Source organism: Budorcas taxicolor, chromosome 16 (assembly GCF_023091745.1).
Source record: "Budorcas taxicolor isolate Tak-1 chromosome 16, Takin1.1, whole genome shotgun sequence".
Taxonomy (NCBI): domain Eukaryota; kingdom Metazoa; phylum Chordata; class Mammalia; order Artiodactyla; family Bovidae; genus Budorcas; species Budorcas taxicolor.
Window position 1 is genome coordinate 42,394,867 of NC_068925.1, and position 14,256 is coordinate 42,409,122.

Genomic DNA, 14,256 nt, shown 5'->3' on the forward strand with positions numbered 1-14,256 from the left:
CTAGAGGTGGCCATGCCCTCCGGACTTTCTGCCAGTCCCCAGATTAGGGGTTAGGGTTAGGTACCACAGAGCATGATCTGACTCAAAAATGACTTTGTTCACTGACCTGGTTATGGGATCCCAGAGGGGTGGGGTGCAGGAGCCCAAGGTGGGCTCAGCCAGCTTCTCCCTAAGGTCAAAGGAGCTTCCCCTGAAGCTTTCGATATGCTCGCTTCAGCTGCCAGTCAAGGGTGCGTGTTCAGTCATGCCCTACTCTTTGTGACCCCATGGACTGCAGCCCGACAGGCTCCTCTGTCAATGGGATTCTCCAGGCAAGAATACTGCAGTGGGTTGCCATTTCCTACTCCAGGGGATCTTCCTGACCCAGGGATCAAACCTGTATCTCTTTCATCTCCTGCATTGGCAGGCAGGTTCCTTACCACTGAGTCATCTGGGAAGCCCAGTCAAGGGTACTGACACATTATAGCTTTTGTCTCAGGCCCTGACTGTGAATCCCTTCCCCCACTCATCCTGGCCCCAGCGCCTCCTACTTTGCACTTCCCCCACTGCTACATGTTAGAGGACAGGGAGGGTCAAGGAAGGGGTGGAGGAGAGAAGGCACCCAAGGAACTTTGGCCAGAGCCACCTCTCATCTCTGCATAGATTATTATTTAAAATCAGGTACCAGTGACCACGGACAGAGAGGCCGCCTAAGACACCTTCTTTAGGCTCTTGTGGCTGGAGCGATCCTCTGGAGATTCAGTCCCTTATTCTCTCTTAGGGACTGACCCTGGCCTTAGAGATTCTAAGAACCTTATAGTAGCTTGCAACCTATAGGACCGCCTTGGGAAACAACGGATTTTCTTTGATGCAATAGTTTCCGCAATACACATCACTTACTGTCACTCCCTGACTACAACTGTTCAAGAAGAGGGGTGAGCAAACCACTTCGGTATTCTTGCCTTGAGAACCCCATGAACAGTATGAAAAGGCAAAATGATAGGATACTGAAAGAGGAACTCCCCAGGTCGGTAGGTGCCCAATATGCTACTGGAGATCAGTGGAGAAATAACTCCAGAAAGAATGCAGGGATGGAGCCAAAGCAAAAACAATATTCAGTGGTGGATGTGATTGGTAATAGAAGCAAGGTCCAATGCTGTAAAGTCGGTGTGGGCCGACTCCTCAGAGCCTGGGAATTGCAATTCTAGGCAGCAGGAGCCTTGTCCATCTGCCCACCTGGACATCGGAATGACCAGAAGTGAAGGCGGGGTCCCTCATTGCTGGGCAGGCAGGGCAGGGAAACGCTCTCTGGCTCCGGATGGACCACATGACAGGCAGCGGCTGGTTCAGTGGCCGGGCTGATTGTGAGATGCGGGTGTGGGCTGGAGTCCTGGAGGTGGGGTGGGCGAGGTCACCTTCCTTCAGCCCCCAGGGGAAACGGGGGTTCTGGCTGGCTGCCTGTGGTGGAGAGGAGGCCCCAGACTGCCCCTGAGTGTGACAAGCTGTGAAATAAAATTCATCTTTTATGGCAAGGCAAGAGAAGTTTAAACATAAGAATTCTTCTCTGCCATTTGGCTTCCCCTCTCCTCCCTCTGTTTCAGCCAGGTTAAATCCAAGTCACTGCACCATAGTCAGCCACCGCCATTTTGGACTCCTTTTCCCTATTCTAACTACCTAATGCCCCACGCCCGAGGAGCAGTGGCTGCGCAGGTGCAGGAGGGCCAAGAGGAGCTACTCCACGTTCAAGGTCAGGAGGGGCGGCAGTGAGGAGATACCCCTCGCCCAAGGTAAGAGAAACCCAAGTAAGATGGTATGTATTGCAAGAGGGCATCAGAGGGCAGACACACTGAAGCCATAATCACAGAAAACTAGTCAATCTAATCACACTAGGACCACAGCCTTGTCAAACTCAATGAAACTAAGCCATGCCCTGTGGGGCCACCCAAGACGGGAGGGTCATGGTGGAGAGGCCTGACAGAATGTGGTCCACTGGAGAAGGGAATGGCAAACCACTTCGGTATTCTTGCCTTGAGAACCCCATGAACAGTATGAAAAGGCAAAATGATAGGATACTGAAAGAGGAACTCCCCAGGTCGGTAGGTGCCCAATATGCTACTAGAGATCAGTGGAGAAATAACTCCAGAAAGAATGAAGGGATGGAGCCAAAGCAAAAACAATATTCAGTTGTGGATGTGACTGGTAATAGAAGCAAGGTCCAATGCTGTAAAGAGCAATATTGCATAGGAACCTGGAATGTTAGGTGCATGAATCAAGGCAAATTGGAAGTGGTCAAACAGGAGATGGCAAGAGTGAACGTAGACATTCTAGGAATCAGCGAACTAAATAGACTGGAATGGGTGAATTTAACTTAGATGACCATTGTATCTACTACTGTGGGCAGGAATCCCTTAGAAGAAATGGAGTAGCCATCATGGTCAACATGAATCTGAAATGCAGTACTTGGATGCAATCTCAAAAATGACAGAATGATCTCTGTTCTTTTCCAAGGCAAACCATTCAATATCACAGTAATCCAAGTCTATGCCCCAACCAGTAATGCTGAAGAAGCTGAAGTTGAACGGTTCTATGAAGACCTACTAGACCTTTTAGAACCTACACCCCAAAAAGATGTCCTTTTCATTATAGGGGACTGGAATGTAAAAGTAGGAAGTCAAGAAACACCTGGAGTAATAGGCAAATTTGGCCTTGGAATGCGGAATAAAGCAGGGCAAAGGCTAATAGAGTTTTGCCAAGAGAACACACTGGTCATAGCAAACACTCTCTTCCAACAACACAAGAGAAGACTCTACACATGGACATCACCAGATGGTCAACACCAAAATCAGAGTGATTATATTCTTTGCAGCCAAAGATGGAGAAGCTCTATACAGTCAGCAAAAACAAGACCAGGAGCTGACTGTGGCTCAGATCATGAACACCTTATTGCCAAATTCAGACTTAAATTGAAGAAAGTAGGGAAAACCACTATACCATTCAGGTATGACCTAAATCAAATTCCTTATGATTATACAGTAGAAGTGAGAAATAGATTTAAGGGACTAGATCTGATAGATAGTGCTGATGAACTATGGACTGAGGTTCATGACACTGTACAGGAGACAGGGATCAAGACCATCCCCATGGAAAAGAAGTGCAAAAAAGCAAAATGGCTGTCTGGGGAGGCCTTACAAATAGCTGTGAAAAGAGAAGCTAAAGGCAAAGGAGAAAAGGAAAGATACACCCATCTGAATGCAGAGTTCCAAAGAATAGCAAGAAGAGATAAGAAAGCCTTCTTCAGCAATCAATGCAAAGAAATAGAGGAAAAGAACAGAATGGGAAAGACTAGAGATCTCTTCAAGAAAATTAGAGATACCAAGGGAACATTTCATGCAAAGATGGGCTCGATAAAGGACAGAAATGGTATGGACCTAACAGAAGCAGAAGATATTAAGAAGAGGTGGCAAGAATACACAGGAATTGTACAAAAAAGATCTTCATGACCCAGATAATCACAATGGTGTGATCACTCACCTAGAGCCAGACATCCTGGAATGTGAAGTCAAGTGGGCCTTAGAAAGCATCACTACGAACAAAGCTAGTGGAGGTGATGGAATTCCAGTTGAGCTATTTCAAATCCTGAAAGATGATGCTGTGAAAGTGATGCACTCAATATGCCAGCAAATTTGGGAAATTCAGCAGTGGCCGCAGGACTGGAAAAGGTCCGTTTTCATTCCAATCCCAAAGAAAGGCAATGCCAAAGAATGCTCAAACTACCAAACAATGGCATTCATCTCACACGCTAGTAAAGTAATGCTCAAAATTCTCCAAGCCAGGCTTCAGCAGTACGTGAACCGTGAACTTCCAGATGTTCAAGCTGGTTTTAGAAAAGGCAGAGGAACCAGAGATCAAATTGCCAGCATCTGCTGAATCATGGAAAAAGCAAGAGAGTTCCAGAAAAACATCTATTTCTGCTTTATTGACTATGCCAAAGCCTTTGATTGTGTGGATCACAATAAACTGTGGAAAATTCAAGAGATGGGAATCCCAGACCACCTGACCTGCCTCTTGAGAAATCTGTATGCAGGTCAGGAAGCAACAGTTAGAACTGGACATGGAACAACAGACTGGTTCCAAATAGGAAAAGGAGAACATCAAGGCTGTATATTGTCACCCTGCTTATTTAACTTCTATGCAGAGTACATCATGAGAAACGCTGGGCTGGAAGAAGTACAAGCTAGAATCAAGATTTCCAGGAGAAATATCAGTAGCCTCAGATATGAAGATGACACCACCTTTATGGCAGAAAGTGAAGAGGAACTAAAAAGCCTCTTGATGAAAGTGAAAGAGGAGAGTGAAAAAGTTGGCTTAAAATTCAACATTCAGAAAACTAAGATCATGGCATCAGGTCTCATCACTTCATGTCAAATAGATGGGGAAACAGTGGAAACAGAGTCAGACTTTATTTTTTGGGGCTCCAAAATCACTGCAGATGGTGACTGCAGCCATGAAATTAAAAGACGCTTACTCCTTGGAAGAAAAGTTATGACCAACCTAGATAGTATATTCAAAAGCAGAGACGTTAATTTGCCAACAAAGGTCCATCTAGTCAAGGCTATGGTTTTTCCTGCGGTCACGTATGGATGTGAGAGTTGGACTGTGAAGAAAGCTGAGCACCAAAGAATTGATGCTTTTGAACTGTGGTGTTGGAGAAGACTCTTGAGAGTTCCATGGACTGCAAGGAGATCCAACCAGTCCATTCTAAAGGAGATCACTCCTGGGTGTTCTTGCAAGGGGATCCAACCAGTCCATTCTAAAGGAGATCAGTCCTGGGTGTTCTTTGGAAGGAATGATGCTAAAGCTGAAACTCCAGTACTTTGGCCACCTCATGCGAAGATTTGACTCATTGGAAAAGACTCTGATGCTGGGAGGGATTGGGGGCAGGAGGAGAAGGGGACGACAGAGGATGATATGGCTGGATGGCATCACCGACTTGATGGACGTGAGTTTGAGTGAACTCCGGGAGATGGTGATGGACAGGGAGGCCTGGCATGCTGCAATTCATGGGGTCGCAAAGAGTCGGACACGGCTGAGCGACTGAACTGAACTGCACTGAACTGAACTCCTCCCACTGCACTGTGTATCTGTATTATGCATCAAACTAGACTTCTATCAGCAGGAACACCGACTCAACCCATCACGTACTCATAGCATCAACAAGACAATTTCTTAAAACACGGCATTCCTTCTTGGTCTTGTAAGGGGTCACATGACCCACGATGGCACTTAGATCTGGATGATGTAAACCGGTCAATAATATGTCATTTAATGTACAGCCTTCTGTCTCAAAAAAACTTAAACTGTGTCTTGGACTTCTAATGGGTGGAATAGTCCTCAGAGCTTTCTGAGATGCTCTTTCCTAACATTTGGCTCAAATAAAGTCTTCCAATTCTTTCCTAGATAGATGAATTTTTTGTTGACACCAGGGAGGCAGACTGACCTTCCCAGCTCTGACTCTAAGCCCAAGGCTTACATTTACTCCTGGTCCTCTCTGGGTTCCCCAAGGCTGGGGCATTCATGCTGCTACTAAGTGACTCCCTTTCCCAAGCTGGGGTGCTGCTGGGCTCAGCCCAGAGGGAAGAAGGATCGTGGGGAAACCATGCATCTCTCCTACCCAAAGGGAACCTTGGGACCTAGGGGCTTTATTCTGAGTATCCTCAAAGGCTGGGCCTTGGGCCGACCAGGGAGTGGGCGTTACACAAGGAAGAGTCAGCCTCCATCCACAGGGAACAACCTCCAGCAGTGGGCATGGCTGTCCCAGCAGACAGGAGGCTCCTTGTCCCCAGAGCCTGACGGCCTAGGTGTCTGGGGGCAGAGATAAAGGGGGAACCCCTGTCCTAACTGGAGAGAGATTGCTCAGACCCTTCTGCTCAGACATACTCAAATCTCAGGGAGAATTTCCTGAGCCTTGCAATTGCTTTCTAAGGGAACTTATGAATTTTTAAAGGATCAAAGTTTTGTGAAAGGCCCTCCAGCGAGGGAGCCTGTCATTCCATGAACCATATGTCAATATCCTCAAGTCATGGCTGCAGAGCCCTTGGGGGTGGGGGGGTGGGGAAAGTGGCAGGAGGTTGCAGAGCACCCATACTGTCCTTGCAAAGGGCATTTTGTCAGCTGTCCAGCCCATGTAAACATCAGGTTCTGATGTAAACTCTCACAGCGTCCAGCGTCTCTCCAACTTTCCCCAAAACATCTGAGTGGTTTCAGAAACTACCCTTGTGATGCCTGACCCAGCCTCAACTTCCTCCAGAGACTGAGTGGGCTGGTGAGTAAACAGCAGCTTTCCCGGCCTGCCTGCCAGCGGGTAATTCCAACAGCCTCCTAGCTGCCTGGACTGTGCGTCCCGGGGCCACGGCAGACTTAGCATCTGCCCATACTCCTTTTCCAAGGCTGCTTGCTTACTGACTTGAGTCTGAGAGCCCCAAGGAGAGCAGGACACCGCAGCCCCAAGTCAGGCCACTCCATCTTTACTGTGAAACGCAAAACTCCTGAAGTCCAGATTGAACCACAAAATGTTCTTTGTTTTCCGGCAGAATGGGAGAGACCAGGGAGCTTTTTGACATCCACAGGGGCACACACACCCAAATTGCCTTTTGGGCTTCCCAGGTGGCTCAGGGGTAAAGAATCCACATGCTAAGGCAGGAGCTGCAGGAGATGAGGGTTCAGTCCCTGGGTGGGGAAGATCCCCTGGAGGAGGAAATGGCAACCGACTCCAGTAGTCTTGCCCGGAGAATCCCATAGACAGAGGAGTCTGGTAGGGTTGCACCTTGTGGAGTCCATGGGATTGCAAAGACTCGGACACGACTGAGCACAATCACCCAGCCTCTATCATGGGCGCTGAGCAGCTGGAGCCAGAGGCTGGGCCTGGGACCATCAGGATCTGTGTACCTGGCAGATCGGGAAGGATGCATCTTCGTGACCCAGGACAGAGTACATGGTGCCCACAGAGCAGGCAAGAACCCAAGAAGGGCCCACAGTTCCCCTTCTCCATTTAGCAAGGAAGCTGCCTGGGTGAAGCAGAGCAGGCCCTTCTCCAGGCAGCAGCTGGGTGGGCAGGGCCTCCGTCTGGGCAAGGGCACCATGGCTGCTGAGAATCTTCAGGTAGCTGGGTCCCAGGTGCCTCTTGCTTCAGGAAGAGTGACATGCCCTGGGCCCTGGGCCCACTGTGGAACAGGCTGTAGAACACAGACAGCCTGGCAAGACTAGCAGGGTCCCAGTGGCTCAGGCAGGGCTGGAGGCCAGACTGGGGACTCACGTCCGCAGAGTGCAGCGCTGTGGCTGTGGCCAAGACGAGGCAGGCAGACAACACCCTATTTCTTGACTTCCCTTCTGATTCAGGAGAAGCAAACAGAGGCATTGGCCCCATGCCCACAGGGCCACTCACAGTAAGTAGGGGTGGCTTGCACAGCAGTGAGGCCTGGAGGGCATCACTCCTGAGGCCAGGGTGATGGAGAAAGCAGGGTCTGGGGGGATGTGCCTCGTGGCCTCAGCTTCTGCTTGGTATGTGTGTTTGACACCCAGGACTCTGGGGCATCTTCTTGGCAGCAGCAGAAGGCACGGGGTCCAGGCCCTCCTGGTCATCCAGATCCAGCCCCTTGTCTGTCTCTGCCTCACAGGCTCGGGCTCCCCAAGGTCTGGGTTGGGAGGCAGCTGGGTGGGGATACAAGCATAGAATAGCAAGACCTCCCGTGTTGACAGGCTGGGTTCACCACTGGATGCTGGACCCTCAGTTCAGGCCAGACGGGCCTGATGCCACCGGTGTGGTGCCACCAGTGCCACCGTGGCCTTCCAGAGGCACCCAGTTGCCCTCTCAGTGCCAGTCCAGCCCTCATTTCTCAGAGACAGTCGTGGGCAAGGGGTCCTCCTTCCCTTCCTCCTCCACTGAGAACATAACGTCCCCACAGCTGCCCAGCGGTGGCTCTGTCTCCTGCTCCGGGTAGTGGGAGGCATAGTCCGTCTCCAGCTCCTCCTCGAGCTCGGGCCTGGCTGGCCCCATTGGGCCTTGGCCCTCAGGCACCTCGGCCTTCACGGTCCCCACAATCACGGTGTCAGCTTTCATGATGTAGATGTTCTCTGCAAGGCAAAAGGGTGGGGGAGGTGAGGAGACCAGGGCCCCAGCTGTACAGAAGCCAGGAGGCAGAGGAGGGTCCCCATCCCAGCTCTGCCGCTCCTGATGTGTGGCCTCAGGGAGAACGCACAGCCTCTCTGATTCACAATAAACCCCGCTGACTTCACAGGTGTCCTGGGCTTCAAAGGAGATAAAATAGCTAGCAGTTGCCTGCTGAGGGGTTAAAGACTGGAGGTGCTCATGATTTTCTTGACATTTCTGCAGGGATGGGGCAGGAGAGGAGAGGACAGGGTTAGGAGAGAAAGCAAGAAGTGGGGAGAAATCAGGGAACAACGATGTTGATATCAAGAGCACCACTGAACACTGGCAGAGCTTAGCCTTGCAGGATGCCGTTTTTCCCACACATTAGCTTCCAAATCTTTACATCACTTCCACAAGGTAGATGGCCTATTGTTATACGATCCCCATTTACAGGTTGAGCTCAGGGATGTTAAATGACCTGCCCAAGGTCACCAGGTAGTCTGTAGAAATCCCCAAAGAAACTCCACCCTGCCCAGCTTCCCTTTCAGCACCTATTCACGTGCCTAAAGTAGAAATCTGGGGGTTGCGGGGGCGGGAGGAGGGGAAGCGGGCGGTGGCAACATGTCCTGGTTTTCCTGAGATGATACTAGTTTTCAAAGTTCTGCGTCCCAGGAACCTCTTCAGTCCAGCCTAACCCAGACCACATCCTACAGAAACCTCAACCCTGTTAATAATTGCCAAGAGCCTGAGATCTGGACAGCTTTGCAGGGGCTGGTATATCTTGGTGTTTATTGCTTATTGCTGTGTGCCTGCCTTGCAAACAGGAGGGCTGCCTGTGTGAACTGCATGGATGAATAACCAGCCCAGCCTGTTAGCAGCATTACCCGCGCCCCTTCCTCAACTGACCTCCTGCTTCCAGGGCTTTGGCGTCTCAGGGGAGCTAAGTAAGCTGCCAAAGAAGCTGGGAAGTAGGGAGCCTGGCTTTCACCCAGATCAGCTGATTGCAAACTCCAGTAGCCTCAGCTTCTGATGGCCTTGAGCTCAGGGGAGGGTGCCAGCTCCCAGCCCCTCAGCCCTAGAACTCTCTCTGGAGTCTGAATGGGGAAGCTATCAAGAGGGAACTTGAGAGCTAGGGTGGGGTTCAGGATGCCTGCCTTATTGGGGAACCCAGTTACACCCCTCTGCTTCAGGAGCCCCCCAGAGTTTCTTGGGGCCCCTGCACCCTCAACCCCATTGCATAATCCAGTTTTTCTGTTTTGGTCTTTGATACCTCTAGGAGAGAGAGAAGGTTACAAGAATGAAACAAGCTGTAGGCTGGGAGCACCCTACCCCCCAAAAGAGAGAGCATGGCCTCAAGTCACACACCCTCCACTAAAGCCTGCAGAAGCTGACCAGAAGGGCTGGCAAAAGATAGAAGCCAGTGATGGTGAGGTGAGGGAGAACACAGAAGAGACCAGGCAGGACCAGAGATGAGCGAGACAGACAGACAGAGAGGAGGAGGGGTGTGAATGAAGGGGGCGGTGTTTGTCCAGGTAGAAGCAGCCAAAGCTGCGGGGCCAGGCTGTCACCCACTCACGTTCCTCGGGTCCTGATTCCCTGGGCTCTGTCCACTGCCACAGGGCTGCCCGCTCCCCAGCTGGGAGGGAGAGGGTCTTCCAGAAGCTGCTTGGATTTCCTGCCCCATTCAGGGCTCCAGCATCCAAGGAAGTTGTCTTGGTTGGGGGTGGTGGGGTGGTGGTGGTGAAGGTGAAGGGACAGGGTTCCCTGTGCCTGGTGCCCAGGGGTAGAGGGGTAACCAGAGTGTGGTCCCCTTGGGAACTGGACCAGGGGGTACTCCTCTAGGGAGATGTCAGAAGAACAGAGGACTCACCATCTCTTGAATGTTCCAGGAAGACCTCCTCCAAGCTTACAGACCAGGCTTATAGACCAGGCTGCCCATGCTCCAGCCCTGCTGGGAGCCTGGTACCTCCCTTTACCCACCCCTGCCAAACACTCCCAGAGCCCCAGCCCTGTGGTTCCAGGCACTGTGCTCAGCAAGGACTCAAACATTCAAACTAGGACTTCTTAGGAAATTTGCAGGAGAATGTCTTCAGCACTATTTCCCAAAGTACATCCTTTTCCAATAAAACTTGCTGCTGCTGCTAAGTCGCTTCAGTCGTGTCCAACTCTGTGCGACCCCATAGACGGCAGCCCACCAGGCTCCCCCGTCCCTGGGATTCTCAAGGCAAGAACACTGGAGTGGGTTGCCATTTCCTTCTCCAATGCATGAAAATGAAAAGTGAAAGTGAAGCCGCTCAGTCATGTCTGACCCTCAGCGACCCCATGGACTGCAGCCTTCCAGGCTCCTCCACCCATGGGATTTTCCAGGCAAGAGTACTGGAGTGGGGTGCCATCGCTTTCTCCGAATAAAACTTGCTGAAAGCTGCAATTCCAAAAGTTTCAGTTTGGCGCTAATGGTTCTGCCCTCAAGAGTTCCATCCACCAACCCCTGCTACAGAAATATGTAGGATGATCACAAATGCCTCTTCGGAATGATCTCAGTGATGGTTAACCCTCCAGAGAAGACAGAGATGGAGCCCATTAAGACCCTGCCTCTTGGGGAGCTTAAAGCCAGGTGGGGTGGGGAGGAAGATGCAAACACAGTCACACTGCTGGGAGCTGAGGACACAAGGTGGAGAGGCCTGGGTTCTGGGGGTACCCAGAGGGTGTCTCCTAGACAGGAGAGTGGAGAGGGTGGGGAAGGCTTCCTGGAGGAGGAGACAAATACGCTAGGTCCTGGGACATCAGGAATTTATTCAAGACTTCCCCTGGTGGTCCAGCAATTAAGACTCCTCACTTACCCTGCAAAGGGCATGGGTTCGATCCCTGATTGGGGAACTAAGATCCCACAGGCTAAGTGGTGCAGCCAAAAAAGAAAAGACTTGACTAGATTCAAGGAGGTGGAGTTGACTATTTCAGGTGAGGAAGAAGCTCCCATGGAGAAGCTCAGATGTGAGCGAGGGCTCCAAAAATTAGAAAACTGCCTCTGAGAAGGGGGAGCAGACCTGCGGGGTTGGGAGGCAGGCGAGCCTGGTGGGGAGGAGAAGCAGCAGCCTGGAATCCCCACTGCAGGGAGCAGGGACTCCCTGGAAGGCTTCAAGCAGGGGTATAATATGGGCAAGTATCCATTTTGGTAGAAGTGCTCTTGATGTACCAGGATGAGGGGAGGAGGAGGAAGGAGACTTGAGAGCAGAAGGTTCGCCTTGGCTGGAGGGAGGCTGCAGTTCGGGGCACCAGGGGAAATTACTTCTTCCTCCTGAACCGATGTTTCTCCAATTGTAAAATGGATCTGACATCTCCCTCCTGACATCTCCCTCCACCCGTCTTAGGGACCCTGTGTTGGGAGCTGGATGGTGCTTACTTCCCCTCTAATAAGAGCAGGCACCAGGCAGAGGGAGCCCCGCACCCACCAGGCCAACTTTGCTAGCATCATTTCACAAATTCTCACAATGACCCTGGGAAGTCAGAACTATTGACTACTCTTAGTTTGGTGGTGGTGGTTTAGTCGCTAAGTCACACCTGAATCTTGCAGCCCCATGGGCTGTAGCCTGCCAGGCTCCTCTAGTTTACAGAAATTTAAATTGGGATGAAGAGGCGGAGCAAGCTGTAGATACTCTGGCTGCTGCTGCTGCTAAGTCACTTCAGTCATGTCCGACTCTGTGCGACCCCATAGACGGCAGCCCACCAGGCTCCCCCATCCCTGGGATTCTCCAGGTAGATACCCCTGAGAATGGTTTAACTCCTTCATGAAAAGCATCTCCTACTTATAAAACCCGGTGGGGGAGGCCCTGCCTCTTCCTTGCTGAGCTTTCCATCCCCAGGGTCTCTGGTCCCTCGTTAGGGGCTCAGGGTCCATCTCCCACTGGCCCCTGAACACTCCAGGATCCCCCAAACAGGCTGACTCACCAATCCTGTTGTTGGTATGCTCCATGGTCCCTCGGGGCTCAGGTAGGTCTGTGGGGGACGGGGGGCTGCTGACTGGGTTGGCCTCCAGCAGCCGCAGGCTCTCCAGGCAGGTCTCCACAGCCGGGCGACTCAGTAAGCCCTGCTCCTCATTGCCTGGGTCTGCCACTGATACACTCTTGGTCAGCTGCAGTGGGCAGAGGAAATGGTGCTGGGGCAGGATACCCCAACCTCCCCCAGTCTCTGCACTGGGGAACACATTTCTCCATCTCCATAGACCCCAGCGAGTCTCCCTCTCTGTTTTAAAGCCACCATGCACTCACCCTGGGCTTCTCAGCATGGATGACCTGACGTTCCTACATATGGGACCCTGTGAAGGCACGTCGTTTTTAACTGGCACTAAATAAGGATAGTGGAGCATCGCATACAATGCTTACCATGTGTGGCCCTCAACATGTGCTAATCCTTAACAACCACTCTGCGTGAATGCATGCTAAGTTGCTTCAGTCATGTCTGACTCTGTAACCCTAAGGACTGTAGCCCGCCAGGCTCTTCTATCCATAGGATTCTCCAGGCAAGAATACTGGAATGAGTTGCCAAGCCCTCCTCCAGGGGATCTTCCTGACCTAGGATGGAACCCGAGTCTCTTATGTCTCCTGCATTGACAGGTGGTTCTTTACCACTATGGATTTCCTTGGTGGCTCAGACAGTAAAGCATCTGCCTACAATGCAGGAGACCCAGGTTCGATCCTTGGATCGGGAAGATCCTCTGGAGAAGGAAATGGTAACCCACTCCAGTACTCTTGCCTGCAAAATCCCATGGACGGAGGAGCCTGGTAGGCTATACAGTCCATGGGGTCGCAAAGAGTTGGACACGACTGAGCTACTTCACTTTCACTTTCTTTTCTTTCTTTACCACTAGTGCCCCCTGGGAAGCCCAGCAAGTCTACAAGGCGGTTAATATCTCCCCATTTTACAGATCAGGAAACTGAGCACGTCACGTAACTTGCTCAGGGTTAGTTAGTAAGAGTCCGGCCAATGCTGGAGCCCCAGTGTCTCAGTCTACAAGCGTCAGCTCTTGGCCCACCCCAACTCCCCTGCTCCTGGGACAGCAGTCTTTTATGATCACACTAATGTACTAAAAAACAGATATGTTTCAGGAAAACATTGGTTTCAGTTTTGACCTTTCCATAAGTGCCAAGGAGAAGTGGTCTCATGAAATGTTCTAACATAAATACCATTTACCTTCAAGCTTCGAAAGGGAATGAGTTTGAATAATTCTGAAAATATAGTTACATAATCCTTCATATTCTTTTTAAAATAATTTGAAGTCTAAAAGACGGTAGTCTTAAAGAAGTTCCTATTTATGCACTGATCCGTGGGGCCAAAATGTATTTGATTATCTTTGCTGTTGTTGTTCTTGTTGTTGTTGTTCAGTCGCTCAGTCATACCTGACTCTTTGTGACCCCATGGACTGCAGCACACCAGGCTTCCCTGTCCTTCATCATCTCGGAGCTTGCTCAAACTCGTGTCCATTGAGTCAGTAATGTCATCCAACCATCTCACCCTCTGTTGTCCCCTTCTCCTCCTGCATCCAATCTTCCCCAGCATCAGGATCTTTTCTAATGAGTTGGCTCTTTGCATCAGGTGGCCAAAGTATTGGAGCTTCAGCATCAGTCCTTCCAATGAATATTCAAGATTGATTTTCTTTAGGATGGACTGGTTTGATCTTCTTGCAGTCCAAGGGACTTTCAAGAGTCTTCTCCAACACCACAGCACAAAAGCATCAATTCTTTGGTGATTAGCCTTCTTTATGGTCCAACTCTCCCATTCATACATGACTACTGGAAAAACCATAGCTTTGAGTAGAAGGACCTTTGTCAGCAAAGTAACGTCTCTGCTTTTTAATATGCTATCTAGGTTGGTCATAGCCTTTCTTCCAAGAAGCAAACATCTTTTAATTTCATGGCTGCAGTCACCATCTACAGTGATTCTGGAGCCTAAGAAAATAAAGTCTGTCACTGTTGCCATTGTTTCTCCATCTATTTGCCATAAAGTGATGGGACCAGATGCCATGATCTTAGTTTTCTGAATGTTGAGTTTTAAGCCAGCTTTTTCATTCTCCTCTTTCATCTTCATCAAGAGGCTCTTCGGTTCCTCTTCACTTTCTGTCATAAAAGTGGTGTCAT

The 14,256-nt window shown here is 50.5% G+C and overlaps 1 protein-coding gene across 1 annotated transcript in view; it reads right to left on the reverse strand.

Moving 5' to 3' along the window:
• Window positions 1-7,571: 7,571 nt before the first annotated feature.
• TNFRSF8 (TNF receptor superfamily member 8) overlaps window positions 7,572-14,256 on the reverse strand; it is a 36,789-nt gene continuing 30,104 nt past the window's right edge. The window contains exons 11-12 of the mRNA XM_052654069.1: window positions 12,071-12,254; window positions 7,572-8,109 (exon numbers count right to left, since the gene is read on the reverse strand). Coding sequence (XP_052510029.1) covers window positions 7,865-8,109; window positions 12,071-12,254 — 429 coding nt within the window. The 3' untranslated portion in view covers window positions 7,572-7,864. The remainder of the gene's footprint in view (window positions 8,110-12,070; window positions 12,255-14,256) is intronic.